At 39.4% G+C, this 26,539-nt stretch overlaps 1 protein-coding gene across 16 annotated transcripts in view; it reads left to right on the top strand.

Moving 5' to 3' along the window:
* Window positions 1–26,539, top strand: part of SUPT3H (SPT3 homolog, SAGA and STAGA complex component) — a 257,371-nt gene that overhangs the window by 43,296 nt on the left and 187,536 nt on the right. For 3 of the 16 annotated variants that reach the window (XM_087949186.1, XM_087949187.1, XM_087949185.1), the window contains exons 3-4: window positions 22,749–22,815; window positions 24,356–24,492. The exons of 9 other annotated variants lie outside the window; for them this stretch is intronic. In XM_087949186.1, the coding sequence (XP_087805312.1) occupies window positions 24,446–24,492 (47 nt within the window). In that variant the 5' untranslated portion in view covers window positions 22,749–22,815; window positions 24,356–24,445. Of the gene's footprint in view, window positions 1–15,237; window positions 15,302–22,748; window positions 22,816–24,355; window positions 24,493–26,539 lie in introns of those variants that run through there. 4 more of the 16 variants (XM_087949190.1, XM_087949192.1, XM_087949189.1 and 1 more) reach the window with 2 other exon arrangements.

The raw sequence follows: 26,539 nt of genomic DNA, 5'->3' as shown, positions 1-26,539 counted from the left end.
ATCAGGTTTAGGAAAACTGTCCATCAAGGTTTTGCTGAGCTATAGTATCCAGAAATCCTAAACAATGGCAGTGTTGTTTTGAGCTGCTAGGAGCTGTAGTACAAAACATATAGGCTTCCCCAGAGTAATCCTTGATCATCTGTCACAACCTGTTTAAAAAGAAAAACAAGAATTTTTGAGAAAGCCTTAAGAGTAACTAAGCCTTATTAAGTTTGATTAGGAATTTTAAAATTGCTCCTCAACAGATTTTGAGTGAATAAAAATAGAAAAAAAAGTCCCCAACTTGTCTTCTGCTTTATTTTGACAGAGGTGGGATGTTCTTCATGAAAGATTCTAAGGGAACAGAACCATTTTTATGAATTTTCTGGCTATCATAAAAATAATCAGTGTAGTGTTAGGAAAAGAGAATCATAGTAATGCAGTGATTGTACATATCCTTCAACTGCAGTAGATACTTGGGTTTTTTAATCAATTGAGATTTTAATAGCAATATTTAATATTAGTGGGAAGAGTTTTATCTCTTAAAGAAGATGTGGTTCTGCACACTGAATCGTGTCATGCCATTTTCTCATCAGTGTTAGGGAACTCTAATGACACAAAAGGTATATTAATAACTGCTTCATACATACACTATAGGAATCAGTAAGTTTTAAAATGTAGAAGTAATGTGCTGTATTAGAGAAAATAGTAGTACAATGATTTTTCCTATCTGTTGCTCTTAAGAAATATTTTATATCACTGTATTTTAGAATTTGTGCAATATGTTAGCATAGCTTGTATTTAAATATAACAAACCATTACCTTCAGAAACCTAAACCATTATTGCTTTTTGATCCTTCAGTCTCCGTTTTCATTGAAGAAAAAAAGTATGTTTTGCACAAAATATGGAAAACTTGTCTCACATAACAGTTGAGGATGTGGCTAGGTTAAAACAGGAAACTGCTACCCACAATGCAATGTTACTTACACTACCACTTAATAAAATTTATTTCAAACATGCTACTGACAAAACCAAAGAAAAATAATACCCAAACTATGCTAGTTAGTACTCTAAAAATATATATTACAAGAAAATGCAAGTAATCTCTTGAGAGCCCTTTTGCTTAGTAAAATGATTATTGCCTGTAATTAAAGTATAGGAACTTTCATAGCTGGAGAACTGAATTGTTCTTTTGATAACAGCTGTACCTACGTAAAAAATAAGTTTTAACATTAATTCATCATCCACATACGTACCATCCAAGTACAGAATGGGAGAGGCTGGTATGAGAGAGGAATATCACAAATGGTTATTCAGTTTAAGTTTTTAGTATTGTAAGTTTATTTACTTTGAGTTTATTTTATTTTGCTATAAGGAAAAACAATTCACCCATAACTGAACTACACTGCTCAAAAAAATAAAGGGAACACAAAAATAAGACATCCTAGATCTGAATGAATGAAATATTCTTATGAAATACTTTGTTCATTGCATAGTTGAATGTGCTGACAACAAAATCACACAAAAATTATCAATGGAAATCAAATTTAGCAACCCATGGAGGTCTGGATTTGGAGTTACACTCAAAATTAAAGTGGAAAAAAAACACTACAGGCAACTTTGATGTAATGTCCTTAAAACAAGTCAAATGAGGCTCAGTAGTGTGTGTGGCCTCCACATGCCTGTATGACCTCCCTACAATGTCTGGGCATGCTCCTGATGAGGTGGTGGATGGTCTCCTGAGGGATCTCCTCCCACACCTGGACTAAAGCATCCCCCAACTCCTGGACAGTCTGTGGTGCAACCTGGCTTTGGTGGATGGAGCGAGACATGATGTCCCAGATGTGCTCAATTGGATTCAGGTCTGGGGAAGAGGCGGGCCAGTCCATAGCATCAGTGCCTTCGTCTTGAAGGAACTGCTGACACACTCCAGCCACATGAGGTCTAGCATTGTCTTGCATTAGGAGGAACCCAGGGCCAACCACACCAGCATATGGTCTCACAAGGGGTCTGAGGATCTCATCTCGGTACCTAATGGCAGTCAGGCTACCTCTGGCGAGCACATGGAGGGCTGTGCGGCCCCCTAAAGAAATGTCATCCTACACCATTCCTGACCCACTGCCAAACCGGTCATGCTGGAGGATGTTGCAGGCAGCAGAACGTTCTCCACGGTGTCTCCAGACCCTGTCACGTCTGTCATGTGCTCAGTGTGAACCTGCTTTCATCTGTGAAGAGCACAGGGCGCCAGTGGCGAATTTGCCAATCTTGGTGTTCTCTGGCAAATGCCAAACGTCCTGCACGGTGTTGGGCTGTAAGCACAACCCCCACCTGTGGACGTCGGGCCCTCATACCACCCTCATGACCTTTTGAGCAGCCACATGCACATTTGTGGCCCGCTGGAGGTCATTTTGCAGGACTCTGGCAGTGCTCCTCCTGTTGCTCCTTGCACAAAGGTGGAGGTTGCAGTCCTGATGCTGGTTTGTTGCCCTCCTACGGCCTCCTCCACGTCTCCTGATGTACTGGCCTGTCTCCTGGTAGTGCCTCCATGCTCTGGACACTACGCTGACAGACACAGCAAACCTTCTTGCCACAGCTCGCATTGATGTGCCATCCTGGATGAGCTGCACTACCTGAGCCACTTGTATGGGTTGTAGACTCCATCTCGTGCTACCACTAGAGTGAAAGCACCACCAGCATTCAAAAGTGACCAAACCATCAGCCAGAAAGTGTAGGAACTGAGAAGTGTCCTGTGATCACCACCTGCAGAACTACTCCTTTATTGGGGATGTCTTGCTAACTGCCTATGCTTTCCACCTGTTGTCTATTCCATTTGCACAACAGCATGTGAAATTGATTGTCAGTGTTGCTACCTAAGTGGACAGTTTGATTTCACAGAAGTGTGATTGACTTGGAGTTACATTGTGTTGTTTAAGTGTTCCCTTTTTTTTGAGCAATGTATTTTCATCAGTTTAAAATATTCTTTATTTAGGGTAGGAACAAAGAAATCTCTTCAAAATTAATTAGATGTGTCTTTAGCATCATATTACTGGACAACCAAATTATTTTTATAAATGAAACAGAAAGTGTCTTCACATCTCATACTATTTGTTTGATGTAAGTTAATAAATTGGCAAGTAATCTAACTAGAGGGTAATTTTTGTAAGAGGCTAGAGTTTTTTTCTCCTTTCTGCGCAGTCATGTGTCTTCACGGGTGCTAGATCACACACATTAAGTGTGTTTCTCTTATGAAAGGATTTCCTCTATAGTTAAAGAAACCTTATCAGGAACAGCTGCTCAGCGCTGTGGATCCTATCCATGGACTCATGGTGGTCTGCTGAACAGCGTTCCTCAACTTTGACAGGTGAGACAGAGACTCTCCAGTGCCACTGCTTTTGGATGACTCTAGCTGTGGTTGGAGAAACTGCATCTTGCCAGAATATATGGGTAAGACCACACACAGCCTTTAAAATAGCCATTGTAAGCTTATTTTTAGGCAATATTCATGACAGTTTTTAAGTTGCATGCCAGTTTCACTGCTGCTTATAGAGTTTTCATTTATTTTACTAATTGCAATTGCAGATTTCAAACTGCAATTGTAAAATTACCTCACAGTATTTGCACTAGGGAAAAAATATAAACTAATTTTTTAAAGCTTCAGTAGACATTCAGGTTGAAATATTATAGCTGAGTATTTGTGTTATTCATAATTTTTGATGAAGGATTTTATAGTCAATTCTTGCCTTGCAAAGTGTAATCAAGCAATGCACATTTGTCCTGACTTCACATTTATACTTGTTCCAGATGCTTTCAGTGCACTAGGAAGTAGGTAGATTAAGGAGTGAAATCTATTAAGTTCAGATATGAAAAAGAACTGGTTTCTCATTTCAACAACTGGGCATTGTTTCTATGTCTTTGTTACAGAGAATGATTTTTAAGCCTCAATTTGATTAGCTACAGACGATATATGTTCTTATAGGTGATACTGCTTTATGTATCTAAGAGAGCTGTGTAGTCCTTCAGCTTTGAAAAAAAATAAAGGAGCTCATGTAGCACTTGTTGGCAGTTCTTTAAAACAAGATTGCATGACTTCCCTCCATAGCTGCCTTACAGTTTTGTCAAAAGATTCTTGGGGTTAAGAATTGTTGATAGGTCTTGTGTCCAAAGCATTTTGTCCTTTCAAATCCAACGTACTGCACAACTCTCTTATCTAATACTCTGAAGAATTTTTATAATTTGAGATATTCAGTGTTTTGGCAATAACGAACATCCAATTGGAGATATCTGTCTTTTTGGGGTTTTGAAATAATGACTCTCTGTCCCCAGAGTGATAATATCTTAAGCTGAAATTGTTGAAAATACGACTTGTTCAGTGAAAAATGTTTGTTTTGAAAAAGTCTGAAGTGAAGCAAATGCCAGAGATGATGCATGAAAAATGGAATATTTTGAAATACTTAATTGCTAATGAGACTAATTCTCAAATATGTATACGTAGGATTGCAGTTATTGCTATCAGTTCAAAGCTCTTACTCAGGGTGACCTGACTGAGGAATCCCAGGATTCAAATAGAATGGCTCATAGACTAAAAATAATCTTACAGTGATTGTGCTAAAGGTTTTACATGATCCGGGGATGTAAATGCAAACCTGTGCAAGGCTGAACTCGAGCACCTAGTCCAACAGTGGCACGACCGCCTCGAGCAGTTCGGGCTCCGGTTGAACCTAAAGAAGTCCGAATACCTGACCACTGACAACGAAACGACAGGCTCCATCCACGTGAACGGGCAGGGAGCTACCGCGCCTCCACCTTCAAGTACCTGGGAACTACTCTTGGGGAAGAAGGCCTACTACAAACTGAGGTGGCAGCCAGGATCAACGCAGCGTGGGGCAAATGGAAGTCCGTCACGGGCGTCCTCTGTGACAAGAAGATGCCGATGCGCCTGAAGGCGAAAATCTATAACTCTGTGGTGCGCCCCGTGGCCATATACGGCGCAGAATGCTGGCCGACGACCAAAGAAGTCGAAAGCAGACTCCAGACAATGGAGATGCGAATGCTCCGATGGTCGGTAGGCCTCACCCTACTCGATCGCGTCAGGAACGAAGAAGTGCGTAGACGGTTCAGCGTCGTGCCCATCCCCACGGTCATGAGGCAGTCCCGGCTACGATGGTTCGGCCATGTGAGTCGCGCCAAGGAAGAATCCATCATCGAATCTGCGATGAAGGTGACTGTCGGAGGAGCGAGACCGCGTGGTAGACCTAAGCAACGCTGGATGGACACGATCAAGGCCGACCTAGAGATCGCGAAGGCAGACCCGACATACGTGGCAGACAGAGAGGCGTGGAAGCAATACTCAAGGACATTAGCGGACCTCGCCAGAGCGCGAGACAAACGCTGAAGAAAAAGAAAAGAAGAAGAAGAAGAAGAAGGGGATGTAAATGCATTAGATCAAAGCTCTTTCCAGACTGTCCCAGGTCCATATTCTCTTGGTACTTCCTTGTTAGGGAAGAAAGTCAGGGATGTTCTTTTGCCTGGGATGTTGTCTCGTAGTCATAGAATGATCAGTTTCCTATCAGTTTATGTATTATTAAAAAGATGAAGAAAGCATAAAATGATTATTATGGTTCTTTGGTGCTCTCTGAGCTTATAAAGGAGAATATTTGTAGCCCAGGGTTGAAATGAGGGGTTTCAAAGATGTTTCATTACCCAAACTCAGTAATATTATCAGTGCTCTAATGATGTTACCTAGTTTGGGTAATGAAACATCTGCAAGAAAACAACCAAGCTCAAAGAGAGGTCTTTGATACTTTATGAGCTTGGTTGTATTCTTACAGATGTTTCATTACTAAAACTAGGTAACATCATCAGTGCTAATGAAATGACTTGGTTAATGAAACATCTGCAAGAAAACAACTAAGGTCAGAGTACCAAGGACCCCTCATTTCAACCTGAGCTACAAATATTATCCTTTATCGAAAGAACTATTAATTTGCATGCTTTGTGTATTCAGTAACTTTTTCCAAAAAATTATATATGAGACTGTAATTTGGCAATACTTTTATTTCCTCTATGTCAAACTTTTAATACTTGCATTTAAAACATTTGTTTTTTATTTTGTGCATAAAACATCAGAGAAAAAAGAAGTTTTAAAACTATGTTTATTATTAATGTTGATGTTCAGCGATATATATTGAAAGATCTGTAATGTAGCATTAGATTCTTTTTGTGTTAGAGTTCTATGAGGAAGCAGCAGAAGATAAACTGATACAGTTGTAACATTTTAATAAAATGTATTCTATTCCTGTCCTATTGGTTTTACTAGTAGTTGTAGTGCTAAAAAGAGTGGGGGAAAAAATCTCCCAGTTCTCCAAGTATTCCTCTCATTTGGAAACAATAGGACATTATGGAGTCCTTGCAAGCTTGCAAGGACGGTAACAAGGTCCCAAAAATCATAATCCCTTTTTTCTTTTTCATTTGGAGGTTGTCCCAAAAGATTGACCCAAAGAATTTCCTTATTTTGCTATAGTATATCCATTTACAGTTGAATTGCTATTTTGTTTGTTTATTCATTATTTTGCAGAGATGTGGTTTCAAAGAAACTGAAAATAAGGGTAGCAATGATGAGTCCTTCCTTCCTTCCTTCCTTCCTTCCTTCCTTCCTTCCTCCCTTCCTCCCTCCCTCCCTCCCTCCCTCCCTCCCTCCCATAAAAATACAAAACAGGTGTATAGAAATGTCAACTGAATTATTTTACAATTTACTTCATTTGTTGTACAACAAATTACTTTGCACAATATAGGTAGTACTCAATGTACGACCACAATTGAGACCAACATTTATGTTGCTAAGTAAGAAGCTTTTTAAGTGCGCTTTGTCCCATTTTACAACTTTTCTTGCCATATTTGTTAAATGACTCACTGGAGTTGTTAAATTAATAACCAAGTTGTTAAGTGAATCTGGTTTCCCCATTGACTTCACTTGTCAGAATGTTGCAAAAGGGGATTGCATGATCCCAAGATACTGCAACCTATAAATGTGAGTCAGTTGTCAGGCATCCAAATGTAGATCACGTGACCATGGAGATGCTACAACGCTCATAAGTGAGAAACATGGTCATAATTCACTTTTTTCACTGCCATTGTACACTGCCGTTGTATCTTTGAATGGTCACTAAATGAATTGTTATAAGTCAGAGATTACCTGTAATGGGTTTACAACTTACAGATCAAAACAAAAAACCTTATGTGTTTTATATCACAATAATTATGTCAAACTTTTCCTTGTCAAGATTATTTTTATGTGTGCGTGTATATACATACATATGTATTATACTGTATGTGCACACACACACACACACACACACGTATTACATATACACACACACATATATTGAGAAAGGTTCAGAATAACTAAAAACTTTAAAAGAACCATCACACCAGTAACTCTTTTTTATAATTAAATACCTGAGAACAAATTGGAAAGCTACTATAACATGACATTTCCACAGCTAACTCTTCCACCATAATCAGAATCAAATTTAAGAATCTGAGGAATAATTTTGAAATAAAGCAAATTTAGTAGTTGATAGCATATTTTTCTATTAGATTAAGAATAAAAAATATATTTTTAATATTTCTCAGTTTTGACACTACTTATTACTTAGGATATACTTATATCTGACAGCCTTGATTTTCTTTTTTTCTTTTTTTACAGTTGTCTTTCTATGTTATAGTATTTTGTGACATTTGTTGTTTCTTTGCTGATTTACGTGATCTTTTACTTATTAAACTGGCTAAATATCACTTTGTTACTTTGTGGTACTCAATTTTGTTTTGGATGGATTTGCTGTAGCTGCGCGGCAGTATTGTTTATAGCTCAATTTCAAGAAAAATGATACCAGACGTTTGAAAAATGAAACACTTGTAAAAATTTGTGGCATCTCTACAAGTTAAACATATATTGATGAAAGAGCTGTGGAGAATACCTAATTTGGAACTACTTCAGACAAATTACAAAGAATCACTGAGGGTTTGGGCTTGTGGGCAGGGAGAGAAAAGGCTGGTAGTTTACTGTTCAGTTAGATTGCCCCATCCTCATTTCAGACTACAGAATTTAGGCATTGACTTCTGTTTACAAGTCATGTTTTCTTAGCATTTATGGAAGATGATATTCTGTATGATTGTATATATAAATGCATTAGTTTGTTTTCTTAACACTGCTAAGGTTATTCTTTATACCTGAAATATTGGTATTAATTTTGTTTCATGAATAAGGCTAAGTACAGTTGTGAGTTGTAATTTCATTCAGTGATTACTTTGTTGCATTGCATAGAGTTGTGTGAATGTGAATTGTGTTTGGGGAATACATGCAGTTACAGAATAAAAAGTATTGGTACTTATCTGAGAAATAAGGAAAGTGTTTGATTGCTCTTCTGCGAAAATAATTTAGGTTAACTTTCTTTGTGCAGGGTTAATATTATATGTCTGTGAAATAACTAGACTTTTTAAAACACAACTGGTTTTCTTCATGCTAATACTCATGCACTGTATGTGCAGATCTGTAAATCTGCCTCCAGTCTCTTTGAAATGATTGGCACCAAATGGAGTTATGTCCACCACAATTGGTTTGAGTCCATATTGACAATCACTAAAATTCCCATTGTGCTAAACATTTTGCCTATGATACAGAGCATTTATAAATTAACCATAGCAAGAGAGAATGATACAAACTTATCTAAATAATAAGAATGTTTTCTTAATTTGTCCTACGTGTCCTCAGAATTAGAAAGGAAAATTGTTCCCTCCGTAAGTTCCACAGGCTTATGAAAAAGTGCTCCTATTACTCATATTTCCTTATAGCTCCAAGTCCTGTGGTAGTACTTTTCTTCTTTGTTACCCTATTAATAATATATTCTGTTAAAAGCCTAATTCTAATTTGAATTTAACCAGGAGCCTTCTGTTCCTCCAAGCCTTTGCATAGCAGACAATGTATTGGTGTGTTACATGTTATGATATGTCACTTTATTCTAATGTAATAAAGCATTGCCATTTTATAAAGGTAGTCACAAATCTACTTCTGCGTTGTATGTTTTTCCAGGCTATCACCCTACATAAGGCACATGTTTGAAAACTGCTTAGAAATCTTCTGCAAGCAATGCATTTCAGCTGAGATCAACAGCTGTGACTGCAAGCTACTGTTAGTGGTTTCTGGAAGCTAATTTGTTAGCTACCTTACACACTGATCTCATTTGCCAAAATACATTGTTATCATCTGCCCCAAAGGTCATTGTCTTCTACCAGAGACACTACCAGAAATTATAAAACCAAGCACAGTGAAATTCCCTTCCTTCCATCACATTATTCCGGTGTTGGTCATTTTTAAATAACTATTTAAAAAGAGACAATTTTAGCAATGCAAATTCAAAAATATCTTTCAGTTTGATTACAATATAAATTATTGTACATAGGCTAGAATTAACACATAGCTGGATGACAGACAGACAGATTCATGTGTAAGCAAAAGGGTGCTTCCAGTTTTACAGTTTATAAAAATCTACAGCTTTAATGTTAAAGCTTTGTTTATATAAACCACTGAACTGTTATTTCTAAAACATTTGCTTTTTGTCTCTATTACATATTAGTCTTATAGCCAGCTTTCTTTTAGCTGGTGTTTTTGGTTCTCTTAATGTTTACTTGATGGACAAGAAAACTACATGAATCTATCAAAGAAGTTGCTGAGAGCCAAGCTTCACTCAAAACAAACTTTGTCCTGACCATTATGACACCCATTCATCCAATGTTTTTCTCCTTTTTGTCCATTATTTGTCAAAGAGAATGTACAAATCACTCTCTCTTTCCTGGACTTTTGCTAATTATGAGGAGCCTCAAAGATCTCATCTGTTACAATGCCATCATTTAGTAGATGTTAACTTTATACATTTTTTGTTTTTTTGTTATGTAGGATACTGTATGACTGCTTTTTTCAGAGGTTTTAAAACTTGTTAGTATACTATTAAATGATTGGTTTTTTAAAAAAATATTAAAAGCAAGTTTCCTCATGTTAGTTAATGGAAGATGACTTCATTCAATGGGCAAAGTAGAATGTTGAGCCCTATATAATGTTATTCTTGATAGCAGAATAGATTATGCAAGTATGTCTCATATAAGCCTGGAGAACATGCATCTGATGGTGGTTTATAGTCTTTTCTATTTGCTCATGGGACATGAAAGCCTTAACCTGGCCCAAAGTATTCTAATAAAGTGTTCAGTACTACAACATGTCTAAAAAACAAAACCAAAGCTGAGCTTCTTACTCTTGCATAGCAAAGCTAAACAAAATAGATTTAGTTCCTATAGCTTTGTTCCCCTGGTGGAAATTGTCTTGACTTGCTGAAATTTGTTTGCTAAGCACTTGTGGATAAAATGTCTTTTTTTCATCTTAGATTCCAAATCCTATCTGTAAGTCTATTGTTACTGGAGTAGTAACATTTTCCCCTTCATATGTACATAAATATATTTAAACAGGTTCAGCCTGCCATTTGGCTGACATATAAATGGTCATGTGAGATAGAATAGAATAGAATAGAATAGAAAACCTTTATTGTCATTGCATTCAAAATACAATGAAATTTGAAAGCAACTCCAGCACAGTGCCCCAAACATCACACTACACAGCGTTTAAAAAGTAAAATAATTAAAGTAATAATAATAATTAAAAACCTAGTCTAAAACCTATTTAAAACATATATTAAGTTAGATAGTTTAAAAATGCCACTTTATACATAGAACTAAATCACAAATGTACTGTTTGATTCAAGACAATTATTGCCTTGGAAAAGAAACTGTTTCTCAGTCTATTAGTCCTCATTTTAAGACACATATAATGTCTCCCTGATGGTAACAATTCGAAATATGAATGACCTAGAAATAAAGATAGGAAAATGGTCAGTGAGAAAGCTGTTAAAAAATGGAAAGTTGACATCTTTTGGAGGTGTGTGCATGAAAAACAGACTATATAATTGTGTGTTAAAGAATGAATTGAAGCTCTTCCCCTATTAGCAGCTTCTTGTAATTCCTCAGGTTTCACTGCTGAAATTAAATAGCAAACTGATGGTTAATTATATTGATTTGTAGTTACTAAGTTTTCAAACTTACTTGAAAAAATAAGCTCTCAAATGCACATTTCAGTTTCTTTTTTTAATTAATATATCTCCAGTCCACATATACAGAATGAATGAATGAATGAAGAGAAAAGTAAAAGAAAGATTTTATCTTTCAGATTGTTTTACTGCATATCTCAAGACCTTCAGAGCCTGAAAAAAGTACTTTAAAGAAGAGTAGCCCACTGTTAAAAAATATTGCTTTATTCCTTACTCCCATTTTCCCCTCTTCCTACTGGGGAATGGTAGTCCCATGATCCTTATCTTGGTAGATTATTGTTTTGGCTATAAAGGAAGAGATTTATGTTCTGCCAAACTGATTTTCTTGTCTCTCTTAGATAGCACATTTCTTGTTTTTTTAGTAAATTGTAGCTAAATTATATTTAAATGTAAGGCTTCTGAGGTTGAATTAAATAAATAATAATGAATGATGGCTTAATGGTCTTAAGTACTGTACTTTGAAAAAATGTGAAATGCATCTAGAGTTATGGATGAAATTACATTCCATTGTGTCTAAGGGTTTAGCAGATCCATCCTCGTCCAGTTAAAGCAAAGGATCATTCACCAAAATTTGAGAGCTTGACTTTATAGATCAAATCTTTGAACTTTTATGTTTCTATTGCATGTGTATGTGTGTTTTGTAATGATGGTTCATGTATACTGAATTCTCCTCTACAAAATGGGCATGTTTCCCAGAGAAAACATGATATTACTTTGTTAATCAGGATGGAGCCTTATCCTGCAATGAGACCTGCATTTTGGTCTTTTACCACATCATTTCTGTTTTCTATGTAGACAAAAATAGACATAGAGTAAACCAACCCCAGAAGTCAATTACAGGGTTTTATAGTGATGTACTGTGAAAAATTTGGTCATGTTTTTCATTATACGGAATGTTCTTTCCGAAGACATAAACAGATATTTTTTTTAAAAAAAGCCTATGCTTCAGGGTTTTTAAAAAAAATATTTTGCCTATTTCTTTAAAATACTGATTTTTTTTTAAAAAAAGATCACCTTAATTACATAATAAAACTTTTTATAAAAATACTTATAGAATATAATTCTTTTACTGTTTGGATTTTAGCGACCAAGGTCTACTGCAGAGTTGTTTTTTTGTTTGTTTTTTCAAATAAAAATGAGGAGATCAGAGCAGTTTTGTTTCTGTTTTCTAACTGGATTTAAGAACCTTACTGATCTTATTGCATTCTACTTTATAGGAAAACTTTATTGTTGTTAAATTAAAAGATGAGAAGCAGTGAAATTGGAAGGCAGTCATTTTTCCAGGAGACATTTAACCTAATGAATAGAAAAAAAGGGTGCAATTGAACAACTGAATTTATATATATTGGGAGCAGTAACGTACTACAGACTACATAATGTGGGTTGAGTTCAAAGTTATGTAAAGCAGAAGAGAAATAGTAGATTTTCAGGAAAAACTGTAAGAAAACTACCTATTTTTAAGCATTACTTTCTTAAAATGATATATAGCTGCAATATTTTTTGTGCTTTTTTGTAATGTAATTAGCTTCAAACACTGTACAGTGTGGGATATTTATTTAATTTACCAAGCAATCGTGTTCCTGTCCAATTGGAAAAAGTATCTACAATGTTTTACTTGAATTTAGATGATGAATATCTATGGATAAGAGGAAGCGTCATTGTGGCGAAGTGGTTAGAATGCAGTACAGCAGGCTAACTCACTGCTCACTCCAGGAGTTCGATTCTGACTGACTCAAGGTTAACTCAGCCTTCCATCCTTCTGAGGTCGGTAAAATGTTGTTGTGGGTGGTATGCTGACTTTTTAAACGGCTTAGAAAGGGCTGTGAAGCGGTATATAATGCCTTATCGCTGTTATGATGATTAATGTCATAAGATTGCAGACATACAACATTTATATCAAAATATAGATATGTAGAAAAACTATTAGGTGGTCTTTGACCGTGTGTGTGTGTGTGTGTGTGTGTGTGTGTGTGTGTGTAAATACATAAAATTCTACATACATCATTAAAAAAAATGATACGGGATTGTGTTAGTGAAGTGACACAACATAAACCAGTGGTTTGCTTTCTTAGCCTGAGTCCCCTAGATTGGCCATTTGTGAAATAGGGGAAAAATAAATATTGAAACTAGAAACCTTTTTTTAAGTGGTCAAAAGTGTTGGGTCACAAAAAATCGGGGCACAATATTAAGAATATTCGAACATTGAAATAATCTAAGAATATTTTAAAAATGAAACATTTATACCATATTATTATTGCGGACAACAATTAGTCACATTTAAACTATGTAGTTATTTCATTTTGGTTTTTTTTCATACATTTTAGAAACAAAAGGTTTGACCTTTAAATTTATACTGTTCAGGAAAGTAATGTAAAGTAATATATTGACTTTCACCCAATGACTTTCAACCTACTGTACCTCACATGTATTCTTTTGTTTTTGTTTTTTGTTGTTGCTGAGGGGCAAAATAAGAAGGAATGAGCATTTTTTTACACTGACTTGAGTTCCTGAAGTAAAGATGGAATATAATTAATAAAGTTTTGTTTGAAGGTTACAGAATTATGTAAACTCTAGCTAGATCCAACACGTTCCTTTCAGCAATCATAGATACCCAAAAAATCTCTTCTATGAACAACTTTGCTGCATGCAACATATCATATTGTATTGTAACCTCTGTTTGAAACTGAATGATGTATTAATTCAGCTCTTCATAAAGCAACCCCCAAGAATAGATGACTACTGTGTATCTCCTACCTTTTATCAGATTGTAAGACCACTATTACTTATACATTAGCCAAAGTTTCCTTGCTTCCATGAAGGTGAGGCAGCAAATATTGACCAATAAGACTGCATTTCTTTAATACCTTCAAAATGTTATCTTCCTTCTACTTCTCTTTTTTATAATGTATTAATCGTCTATATGTGTGTATATGTACACTCACTGTTGAAAGACCACAATAAAGATTACTAACCTACCATGGTGGACTTTCTAGTGGCAACATACAGGTAATAGTCAGTTAATGAGCACTTGTTCAGCAAACATCCAAAGTTATGTTGGCACATACAAATACTACTCAATGTTCCAGCTATTTCAGAACCCCTGTGGTCATGTGACCATGATCCAGGCATTTGACAACAAGCTCGCACTTACACCGGTTGCCGTATCCCACAATCGTAGGATCACAACTTGTAGTCCAATTTTATTTTGTTGCTTAACTGTTAAAAAACCCCAGAAAATTTTATTTAGAAATAGTATTTGATTGGTCAAAAGCAAAGGCCTACCTATTAATCTGTTTAAGAGGAGGGTGGTAAATTCTGCTACTTGGTTTTCTGAATGTTCCCCATATTGATAGCTGGAAAAAAATTGACAAAAAAAGATAAAAATTAAAATGTAAGCTTTGAAATAATGATATGACATTTAAAAAAACAAATAGGTTCACTGGTTCAGTCCATTTTGAAGATTCCAGATATTAACTGCAACATTTGACACACCCCCGCCTGCCCCAATACATATCATCCCATGAAAGCTATTTTCAAGGAACAATGATACATAAATGCTACTGTTCATCTATTATATGCCCCTTACTCTTACAAGACTTTATTCTGATACCTGAGTGCAGATGATACAGGCTTGCTGTTTTCTTTATTTGTTGCAATTTGAATTACTGTGAGTATGTAGTGTAAAATAGTTGTGTTACATTTTTCTGCCTCCTTTAGTAGCCTTTTTATTGTTTCTTTATGCATATTAACATCAGTTTTTTTTGTTAGGCTGCATTAAAAAAGCCCTTGATTTTTAATTTTATTTGTTTCAAAGACCTACATAACAAAAACATGCAATTATTACTTTATGGCTTCTAAAGCACCTCTGATTGTTGTGAAATGTGCAGTCATGTGACCACATTTCAGGCATTTGGCAACCAGCTTGCCTTTATGAGTGATTATAGCATCTCACATCCACATAATCACAATTGTGAATGTTTTTATTTATTTTTTTGTCAGTTTCTGGTGTATGTGTGTGTGTATTTTTTTGCAATTCTTTTGGAAGAATGGGTTTGCTTAATGACAATGCTATTGGCTTAACAATCACTGATTTCCTTAACAGCCATGGTGATTTGCTTAACAACTGCCGCAAAAAAAGTTGAGAAATGGATTTCAGATCCCAACTGTGATTGTAAGTTGAAGACTCCCTGTAGGATACTAAAATCTTTGAATTTTTATTTATTAAAAGATTGTTGAACTAGTCATAATAGTAATTCTCATATTTCTAAGAAATGGTTAATTTACATTAATGTTATTAACGCAATAAAGGAAAACATAGTGAAGTATATAATATACTAAAAAGAAGGAAGGAAGACCATGATGCATTATGCTGTCATAAGATAATATTTGGAGTCACCTCAGTTGCACCAGTTATTTATGTTCAGTCGTAGGCCACATGCAAAACACCGCACATTACCAGAAACCCCCACTTTCTGAGTGGCTAAAAGGAAGTAAATATAATCAGCCTGTACTCTCCTTGAGGATCATATTATGAATGAAGTGATAGATAAAGCCCAAAGAGATGCTTTAAGCTCTTTCAAACAGCAGCAGCGCAGCATCATGTGTCTTAATTCCCTTCGCATAAAAGGGCAGAAGCACTGTTCTTCGAATGCGGTGAATCCCACTTTCCAGATGAATTGAGGGGAGGGCATTACAATAGGCCAATATAAGTGACCTTCTGGTACTTTTTGAACCAGTATTGGACAGAAATTGACCAGCTGCATACTTTATTTTTAAATTGGGATAGTGTAGGATGGAGCCTGAGATCTCTTTGCAGGTCAATATCTCTGACATTGCTTAAAAGGTGTCCGGGCTTGGTCAAACCCCAGTGGTATTAGTGCATTAGACCCAGAATAGGTGAAGATGGCACAAAGTGAATTTACCAGGAAGACTGGGATTTTTCTTGAAGTGTCAAAACAGTGCTTGGGTTAAAAATTATTGTGCCAATAATTAATGTGCTTTCTCACGTAGTTTTTAATTGAAGCCATTCCAACCTCTACCTGAAGAAGAAAGAGAGGGGGGTTGTTTCTGTTTCCTTTAAGATTTTTATTTCTCTTTTAGGGGAAATATTCTGCCTTTTTAATTTCTCCTAGAATATTTCATTCTCCTCCATGCTGCAGCAAGAGCCCAGGATGGGTAGACTCCTTCTTATGACATCATTAAGCTGAGTGTACTTGTATATATAAAAGCCAGCCCCCGGGAGTATCCCCAGCTTTAACTCAGCTTCTTTAAGTCACAAGCTGTGTCTCTGAAAGCGTTAGCATTTGTTTTTACTGAATTTCTAAGCAGCGATCCTCACTTCAATCAGCTCCCGGGGATCCGGGCAGCTGCAACTTCAGGAGAGCGGGGCTCCGTTCTCCTGCAACGTTGGGATCTTGTTTCCCAAGTGCTGCGAGGCAAGCAGGGAAGCGTCTGAGCTACCTTCCCCATAGCCGCGGTTTGCATGATCATAAAACTGATCGACAAACCGATAACAGCGCCAGCCAGCTGATCGCTTAGGCTGCGACTCTTTTTCTCTGGCTGATCCTATCACTCGGGACTCACAATAGCCTAAGGAGTGATTTCTACTTCTTTGGAGCCCTTGACAAGCAGCAGCCATCTTGGAGTGCAGTCTCTTCAGACATGAGGTGAGTGGCCATTTTCAGGCCAACAAAGACTCAATTGACAGCCATTCTCACAACGCTTGAGCCTTGCCTATATTAAAATAGATCAGGACAAGGCTCATGCAGTGGAACAGACCCTCCGATCCATTAAAAGGAAAAGACGCAAACAGTCTACTGCTCAGAGGGAAGTGGCTGCAAAAATCAGAGCTAAGGCTCTAGCCCCCAAAAAGACAACTTAGGCTGAGTTGAGAGCAGAAAAATGCAGACGTGGCTCTAGAGAGGCAGTTCAACAAAACTATTCAACAAATGAGAGGGCAACTGCAACAAGCTTCCCAGCCAGGCGAACATCAGGGTTCCCAGAGAAGCCCCCCCAGGGGAGGGGAAGTTGTTCATGGAGCCTTTGGACCCCCCTGCCTGGTCTCCTGAGGCATTTGAGGAACAACTAGATCCTCAGGATTTGAGCAGGTCTGGGCCATATTTCCAACAAGTTTCTGGGCCCTATGCTCCCTTTCTTCCCTCTAGAGTTCAGGCCTCCTCCCAAATCAGGCCGGAAGCTACCTTTACACCCACGGCAGCTGGCCTTTGGCCCAACAACCCTAGGGAGATTCAAGATGTCGTTTCCTTAGCCATTAGAAGGATTGGCTGAAGGTTTTCAACAGATTCTTCGGCCTCTGGAAAGGGTTCAGGCCCTTCACCCTCCTTAGTCCATAGGCTCCTTACCTCAACGAGATTTCCACAGGCCCCAGGACCTCAGGGCCCATTCTTCACAGGCAGAATGGGAGTATTATGAAGGGGAAGAGGGTGCCTCCACATCTGAACACAGTTGCTCTTCTTTTTCAGAGCGTGAAGAGGGCAAAATTTGTGATCGCAACCTTTCAGAGGAAGAAGACTCTCGTCCAGATCAGCCTTCCTCTGCATTGGTCTTTAAACCAGCCCTCTTTAAACCCTTACTTAGCAAGGACCTGGTCACCGCCAAGCTGTCACCTGAGGAAGTGGCTCCTGAACCACAAGGGGAACCCTCCGGGCAAGGAGACTCCCTTTTCTCCAAGCCTGTAGTACACACGGAGGTTTTGCCTTCCCCCCTTTTGTTTCTCGACATGGTCAAGGAGCAGTGCGCTTCCCCTTCGGCAGGTCCTCGTCCATCATCTTTGGACAAGCGGTTTTACAGTGTCAGCACATCCCTAGCCAACGCCCTTGCAGTGCCCTCAGTAGACACTCCGGTTGTGGCATCATTCTCCTCTTCTGGCACTCCCACCGAGCCAGAAGATGTACTCAAATCAGAAGATAAGCGTTCCGAACAGACCCTCAAATGCAACCACCAAGCACCTGCGTGGGCTGTCCGGGCTTCGACCACTGCATCGTTTTTCATGAGGGCATCTCTATGAGGGCTACATCAACTGCAGGATCGATTGCCAGCCTCTGACATCAGGTCTCATCAGGACCTTAACAAAATTATAGCAGCTGTGGAATTCACTGCGGTGCCACCCTCAATTCCGCCAAATTTGCATCAAGGGCCATGGCAACTTCGGTGGCAGCGAGAAGCCTTCTGTGGCTCCGAAATTGGCAGGCGGAGTCACGCCACAAATAGAAGCTGGCTTCTGCCCCCAGCGTATGAGACAAGCTTTTCGGCAAGGCTCTAGAGCCGTATCTCATTGAGACCAGAGATAAATGGAAAATTCTTTCCTCCTTGGGGGAAAAAAGCTGACTATTGCCCAGCTCCTTATCGCTCACCTGCCTTTCGGGCAGAGACCACCTCCCGCTTTACTCGGCCACAGAGGGCGTATTCCCAACACCAAGAACAACGCCCAGAAGCACCTCACAGACAACAACCTTCTGCTGGTAAATGGCCCTTTCAGGGGGGAGGGGGTCATTCCTTCCGTCGCTCTAAGTAATATCTCGTTCTCCCCACCCATCAGAGGTCATTTAGCCTTCTTCGCCTCCAAATGGGAGGAGTCAACGACGGATGCCTGGGTTCTCAACACTGTTAGGTCAGGACTACAATTGGAATTTCTATCATCACCCCCAGAAATTTTTTTGATTTGTCCCATTTCATGGGACACTTCAAAGAGAGCCCTTATGAATTCGGCCATTCAACACCTACTCGACATAAGGGATATTCAACCAGTCCCCACCTTACAACGGGGATGTGGATTTTACTCTCATCTTTTTGTTGTTCCCAAAGCCTTGGGGGGGGGGGGGTTTGGCGAGCCATCCTTGACGTAAAATTTCTCAATCAATTTGTCAAATACAGGCGATTTAAAATGAAGACACTGCATTCTATTTTAGAGAGCATTCAGGAGGGTGACCTCCTCTCTTCCAGTGATCTCACGGAGGCTTACCTCCACATCTCCATCTGGCCTCATCATCACCAGTTTCTCCATTTCTGTTACCAGAATGCCCACTACCAGTATTGAGCCCTTCTCTTTGACCGCTCATCGGCTCCAAGGGTCTTCACAAAGATTCTAGCAGCATTGGTGGCTTCACCTACATTCTGTTCCAGTGAGGATCCAATGCTATTTGGATGACATGTTGATACTGTCCTCCTCCATCCACTCTGCCCATTGAGACCTACAGATTACCCTGTTCTGCCTCCAAAGCCACGGCTTTTCCATCAACACCAAGAAGAGCCATCTCTCACCCACGACGAAATTGCTGCACTTGGGAGCAGTTATCGATATAACTTTGTGCCAGGTTTTCCTGTCTCCAGATCGTGGAAAAAACATTGCAGAGATCATCAGCCAGATTCAACAGCAACAGACTGTTCCCCTGTTGATGCTGTCCAAACTATTGGGAAAGATGGCCTCCTGTATCGGCATCATCCCATGTGCATGGCTTCACTCCTGATCGCTCCAATGGTTCCTGCTCCCCTTTCAACAAACAAGAACCAGCCACACATCGGTCAAGGTCCTGCTCTCTCCACAGGCCCGGCGGTCCCTCAATTGGTGGCTCTCCCTGTCCCTCTGAAAGGGGTTCCAGTTCAAGGAGCCAGGCAGGCTAGTAATCACCACAGATGCCAGCCTTCTGGTTTGGGGCTCCCATATGGAGGGTCAGATAGCTCAAGGGGTTTGGTCCAGGTCAGACAACCCGTCCCATAAATTGGTTAGAGCTCAGAGCTATATCTCTGGCTCTCAGGCATTTCAGAGCCTCTGTGACCGGCTTCCATGTTCTCGTGTTGACGAACAATATGGCCGCAAAGGCACACGTCAATAGGCGGGGGGGACGAGATCCAAGGCACTTATGAGGGAGGCAGAATGTTTGGGGCTATGGGCAGAGAAACACTTGCTGTCGATCTCAGCGGATCACATCTCCGGAGTCAACAACTCCCAATCCGACTGGCTGACCAGGAGTTCAGTCAACCAGGCAGAATGGTCCATTCACCCGTCCCTATTCAGGGATCTTTCTCTCAGATTTGGAACTCCAGAGGTGGATCTCTTCTCCACTCCTCAAAACACCCAAGTCAACAGATTTTTCACCCAGTTTCCTTGCCAGGGAGCTGGGGGGACCAATGCTCTTCGGTGCAGATGGCCCATGGGTCTCCTCTATGCCTTTCACCCTCTTCCCATCATTCCAGCGGTCATACGGAAGTTGTTGGAGGAACAAGTGGAGCTAATTCTCCTGGCACCATATTGGCCACGGAGGCCCTGGTTTGCAGACCTGGTCAGTCTGTCTGTGGCCACGCCTTGGAGAATCCCAGCCCATCTGATCTCGCTGCATCAGGGGGCCCTGATCCATACAGATCCCCAGTGGCTCAAGCTGAATGTGGCGCTTGAGCGGCAATGGCTAAGGGAGACTAATCTCCCAGAGAGGGTTATCCTCACCATCCTGGGGTCTCATAAACCATCTACGAGGCGCATCTATGATGCCACCTGGAGGATTCTCTGTCAATGGGGCCTCAAGGAGGGTCTCTCTCCTTCCTCAGCCCAATTGGCAGAGGTTCTTTCCTTCAGGATGGCTTGGAGAAAGGTCTAGCCCCCAACACCTTATGTCCCAGGTAGCAGCTATCTCCTCAGTTCTTTCATGGGGTTCATTTCCATCCTTGTCTCATCACCCCTCGTTCAGGAGATTTTTAAAATGGGCTTCCAACCTACACCCACCTGTGGTGCACAGGTAGCCTTCATGGGACCTTCATATGGTACTCAATGCCCTTACGAAGCCCCACTTTGAACCTCTTAGAACAGTGTCTCTCCAATTCTTAACACTAAAGGTAGTTTTTCTCGTTTCAATCACTTCGGCCAGAAGGGTGTCAGAGCTGGCTGCTCTTTCGATCAGGCAGGACCTCTGCGCCTTTCACAATGATAGGGTTGTCCTCTGTTTAGACCCCTCCTTTATCCCAAAGGTTAACACCTGGTTCCACCGTTCCCAGGACATTGTGTTGCCTGATTTCTGCCCCCTTCCGCACCATGACTTAGAGCGCAAGTGGCACACTCTAGATGTCAGAAGGGCCCTCAGAATTTACATCAAGCGCACTTTCTCTTTTAGGAAGACAGAAGCCATGTTTGTTTCTTTTTCCCCTTCTCACTTGGGCAACAAGGCCTCTTTCCCTACTATTAGCAGGTGGGTTAGGACGTGCATTGCACAAGCCTACAAAGCGGTGGCTCTTCAGGTGCCTCGAGGTCTGACAGCGCACTCTACCAGAAGTGCTGCCACTTCAGCTGCCTGGGCTACCCAGGCATCCTTGGAAGAGATTTGCAGAGCGGCCACGTGGACATCCCCATCTCCCTTCATCAGACACTACCGTCTGGGTTCCTTTGCCTCGGCGACTGCGGCCTTCGGCAGATGGGTACTTCAGCAAGTGGTTCCACAGTCAGAATGATTGTCCAGACGAGGACCTGTCCGCGGACATGCAAGCTCTGGTACGTCCCATCCTGGGCTCTTGCTGCAGCATGGAGGAGAACGGACGTTGGTAAATTTACCTGTGAACGCCCTTTCTATCTATGCTGTGAGTGAGCCCAGCCCCTCCCTTGGTTCGTCCGGAGATGGTAAGACATGTTAATGTAATAGATTGTTTGCTTTCAGAGACACTTCTTCAGTCTGTCAAGTATCTTTGCCAAAGCTGGGGATACTCCCGGGGGCTGGCTTTTATATATACAAGTACGGACTCAGCTTAATGACATCATAAGAAGAAGTCTACTCATCCTGAGCTCTCTTGCAGCATAGATAGAAAGGACGTTCACAGGTAAATTTACCAACACCCATTCTTCTAGGAGAAGGGTGGGTGCTAACTTTCTACAGTGCACAAATTTGAAGGCCATAGGATGTCTAAGCTTTGCCTCAAACGTATACATTCGTTTTTGTGATGAATAGACATATTATATGAGAACAGAAAAAGTCTATTTCAAAGGTTACTGTTACAATAGTGAGAGATTTTATTTTAATCCATCTGCAAATCTATGTTTAGGACAAACTTCTGATATAGCTTTTACAGGCACCAGTATTTTCAAAGGTTGAGCCAATAGGCCAAAGCAAAAGCTGCTATTTCTTGCCAGAATCAAAGTTATCGATGAGAATTAAATAAATAATATATCTTTTCCAGATCAATCATGTTCATCAGTATTTCAGTCAACTGCATATTTTTATTGATACTTGTCCGAGGTCCAGTCTGAGAGTTGTATTTGATATGTGGTGGCGAAAAGGTATGAAACATTGTTCTTAAAAAGTAGATTGAATTATTTGCAAGATGTATTTCTCTTTAGGCAGAGATTTATACAATATCACTCAACACTAACATAATGTAAGTGCAACAGGGTTGTAATTATTTCTATGATGGTTGGCAAATCTAATTATAGTAGTAGAGGGTTTTTTGTGCATGTGATGAAATGACTGATTTGTTCCTTCAAAGCTTTAGGAGTTTGAAAGAAAATTCTTAAGTACTTAAAGTTCTTAATTTGATTGCTGATTTAAGGGGACCATTAGCACTTAATTTTTTTGTAAATGTCACCTATTATTCCTGCTAATTCTATTTTTATTTCATTGCAGTAAACACCTATGGTTTGTAGATTCTGTGGAAGACTGATCTTGTGAGGAAGAATATGTCATTCATATGGTACAGAATAAATGTTAATCTTTTGTTTAGTATTGGAGGAGGAAAAAGCTTGCTTTTTTGTGTTTTATTTATCTTGGGATCTCTTTGTAGCCTCAATAAACTTCATATTAGTACTTAGGACCCTCCTCTATGAATGTGTACAATTAAGAATAATTTTCTGCACAAAATATTCTGGCCTTTCTTTGTTAGAGAGCATTTCATTTAGCACAAATGTTATTAGCTGGCAAAATCCTACCAGGCAGGATTGTAAAATAATTTTTCCAGATTTGAAGATTCTTCAGGCAGCCAAAGTTAAGACCAGGACCCATTTTGTAAGTTCTTTCAAAATACTTGTCGGTGACTCTTTATCGATTGCAAATAATAGAATAGATAGAATAGAATTCTTTATTGGCCAAATGTGATTGGACACATAAGGAATTTGTCTTGGTGCATATGCTCTCAGTGTACATAAAAGAAAAGATACATTTGTCAAGAGTCAAGAATCATAAGGTAAAAGTTACTCAGGAAGCAGATACCAAAGTCACAAGTATCGGATGGGAACTCAGAAATAGCGCTTGTGAAAAGATCTTGGAATATTAGTTGATTTGAATATTGAATATGAGCAATAGATTGATGTGGATGGGGAAAAACAGATGCAGTTTTCCATCAAGAGTCATGGAGGAATAATGGGAAGCAATAATTCTATTTTATTTTGTATTATGCAAACCCCACTTGGAATACTGTGACTGGTATGAGGCAACATGTTTTTAAAAAAGTTTTTTTAAAAGGAGCTGACTCTGAGAAAAATGGCAAGGATTGTCAGGAGCCACTATACAGAATTAAATCCTAAAATGAGAGATTGAGAGAATTGGGTTGTTTGAGTAGTGGAGGCTAGATGGGGATTTGACAGCACACTTCAAATAAATCTGAAAGATTTGACAGTCAGAGGTATATAAAAATATAGTTTCAATTATTCCACAGTGTAATACATAAAATATTTAAGTTATCAAGAGGGATATTCCAGTTGAATGTTTAAAAAAAAATCTAACATTAAGAAAAGTTTTTATTCACAAATGCAATGGGCTCCCCTTTCCTGGAAATATTCAGATATCTGCTGAAAGTACTTGATTCACACACTGAGCAGATTTTGGGACTCACTAGCCTAAATTGCTTATCTATTGTTCTGTTAAAGGAGGCTCATTAATCCTTTAAATTGTACTCAGCATCAAATTGTAACCAAATCAGCCCTTGCAAGACAAGGTATGATCCTATAAGTAGGTACATATCAGCATGCTTGCTGCTGCATTCTAGACCAGATGTAGTTTCTAAAGTCTAAAGAAATAGGCATAAATAATAAATATTGGGATATATGTTAAAAGTGCAGATTTGATCTTGTGAAGAAAGGATGATGATGCTATAGCTAAAGCCAAACACACTCCTTTCTGCAGCTGCAGTGTGAACATGTAGGTTCAAAGCAACGTCTACAAATACTGCAAACTGCTAATGTAATTTTCATAGGATAAGAGTAGTATCCCATTCCAAGGTTGCTTTTCCATTTCAGGATATGTGGCCTGCTCAACAATTATGTTTGGTCTGAATTTTCTCTCAGCTAATTTTTATGGCGTTCAGGTACTGATGACGAGTTTAATCCATGGCAGCAGATGAGAGCAAATACTGCTGTGTATCACCCGCACAATGGTAACAATGCCTACATGATTTTTTAAATAGTGATTTCATTTGTACATTAAGCAATATGGTATGATCAGAAGTGTTGTACATTAACAGCTGTGGAATTGAGTATGAGTTCCCCCACATTATAGTCTTAAACCAGCCTCTAAGAAAGGCACTAACTGCCAATATTGTTCAACTTTCTGCTTCTTAATTGCTTATTGCTATACATAAATTTCCAGCAGTTTAGTATCAGAGGTGGTATTCAACCGGTTCGCACCTACTCGAGCAAACCGGTAGCGGTTATTTGGCATGGATCGCCGAACCAGTGGCAACCCCTGGCTGGCCAAGTCCCCAACCCGGTTGCCCGGTCAAGCTTTCCGTTCCCCACGTCCTCTTTCTCCCTGGGGGAAAGGAAGAAAGGCATGGACGCTTCAAGTATCACTTTCCCCATGTGAGTTAAAGTGTCTGGGGTGAGAAAGAGTGCAGTCTGACAGAGGGGGCGGGGGTGAATCGAGCCTTGGAGCACTTTTGCAATGTAAAAGAAATGCATTTTGGAAGCAGGTCTTTTAAAAACTTCTCCAAGGATTCCCCATGGACACTTTCCCCTTGTGAGTTAAAGTGCTGGAGTGAGAAGGAGTGAGGTCTGACAGAGGGGGTGGGGGAATCCACTCAGCCTTAGAGAAATTTAAAGGAGTTGCTTCCAAAATGCTTGTCTGTTACGTGCTGTGTGTGTGTGTGTGTGTGTGTGTGTGTATGAGAGAGAGAGAAAGAAAGAAAGAAAGAAAGAAAGAAGGAAGAAAGTAGAGAAAGAAAGAAAAAATAGGAAGAGAGAGAGAGATAAAACTCTGTGCTATAATTTTTAATTGTTCCATTATTTATCATGTGTTAATATTTTACACTGTCCCTACACATCGAGTGATTTTTCTGCCTTTCTTTTGCCCAGAGTTAGCACATATTTTTCAGGGTTTACATGCATTCAATGTCAATAGTCCAGAGCATAAAATACACATGTGTTTAACAAGAGTTGAAAGGGACCTTGGAGGTCTTCTAGTCCAACCCCCAGCTCAGGCAAGAAAAGTGAGGATACCAAACTCTGAGTAGAAATCCTGGGAAAGGTGTCAGAATAATACTTAGAAGGGAGCTTGGGGTGAACCCTATACCATTTCAGAGAAATGGCTGTCCAGTCTTTTCTTAAAAACTTCCAGTGATTGAGCACCCAGAACTTCTGGAGACAGGCAGTTCCACTGGTTAATTGTTCTCACTGTCAGGAAGTTTCTTCTTAGTTTTAGGTTGCTTCTCTCTCTTCAGTTTACATCCATTGCTTCTTGTTTGCATTCTGCTTCTTTGGAAAATACATTGTCCCCCTTTCTTTGTGGCAGCCCCTTAAAAGCCTGTTGCCTATCACACTCTTAAAGCATGTGAGCCATTTCCTCCTCCCAGTGGTCCATGAAAGTACATCTATAGTATGCAGATAATAAAGTCAAAAAAGGTGAACAACATTTTTACAGAACTATAAATAAGTTGAGGTTGGGTGACAAGGAATGGCTGGGAGAGGAGGGGCCAGGTGAGGCACCCCTTGATGTGAGTGACATTGAGTTGACCACGCCCACCCAGTCACATGACCACAAATCCATGCCCACCCAGTCACATGACCACAAGCCATGCCCACCAAATAAGCCACGCCCACAGAACCGGTAGTAAAAAAAATTGAATTCTACCACTGTTTAGTATGGTCTCATTTGCTTTATGTGTTATGCCAAATGGGTTTTACAAAAACAGCAGCAGCAACAATAACAAAAATCCAATAACAAAACTCTACTTTCAGACCAATATTGTTCAACCCCAAACCTGTCCTTTGAATAAGTGAATATGATGCCTATTGGGAGAGAGTTCTGTTCTCTTGCACTTGCTATTCAGTATTGTGACTGATTTCCTTGCAAAGCACATTACAGTGATTTGCTGATAAGAGTCATAAAATAAAAAAGTGGAACATAAATTGGGTTGGTAGTGCTAATGATGTGCTATTATTCTCTCTTATCTTAGAAATGTGTGTCTTATTTACTTACAAAACCTT

This window comes from Notechis scutatus, chromosome 1 (assembly GCF_049901735.1).
Source record: "Notechis scutatus isolate UNSWTSFEM ecotype Mainland chromosome 1, rNotScu1.2, whole genome shotgun sequence".
Taxonomy (NCBI): domain Eukaryota; kingdom Metazoa; phylum Chordata; class Lepidosauria; order Squamata; family Elapidae; genus Notechis; species Notechis scutatus.
This window is presented reverse-complemented; position numbering and strand designations above follow the sequence as displayed.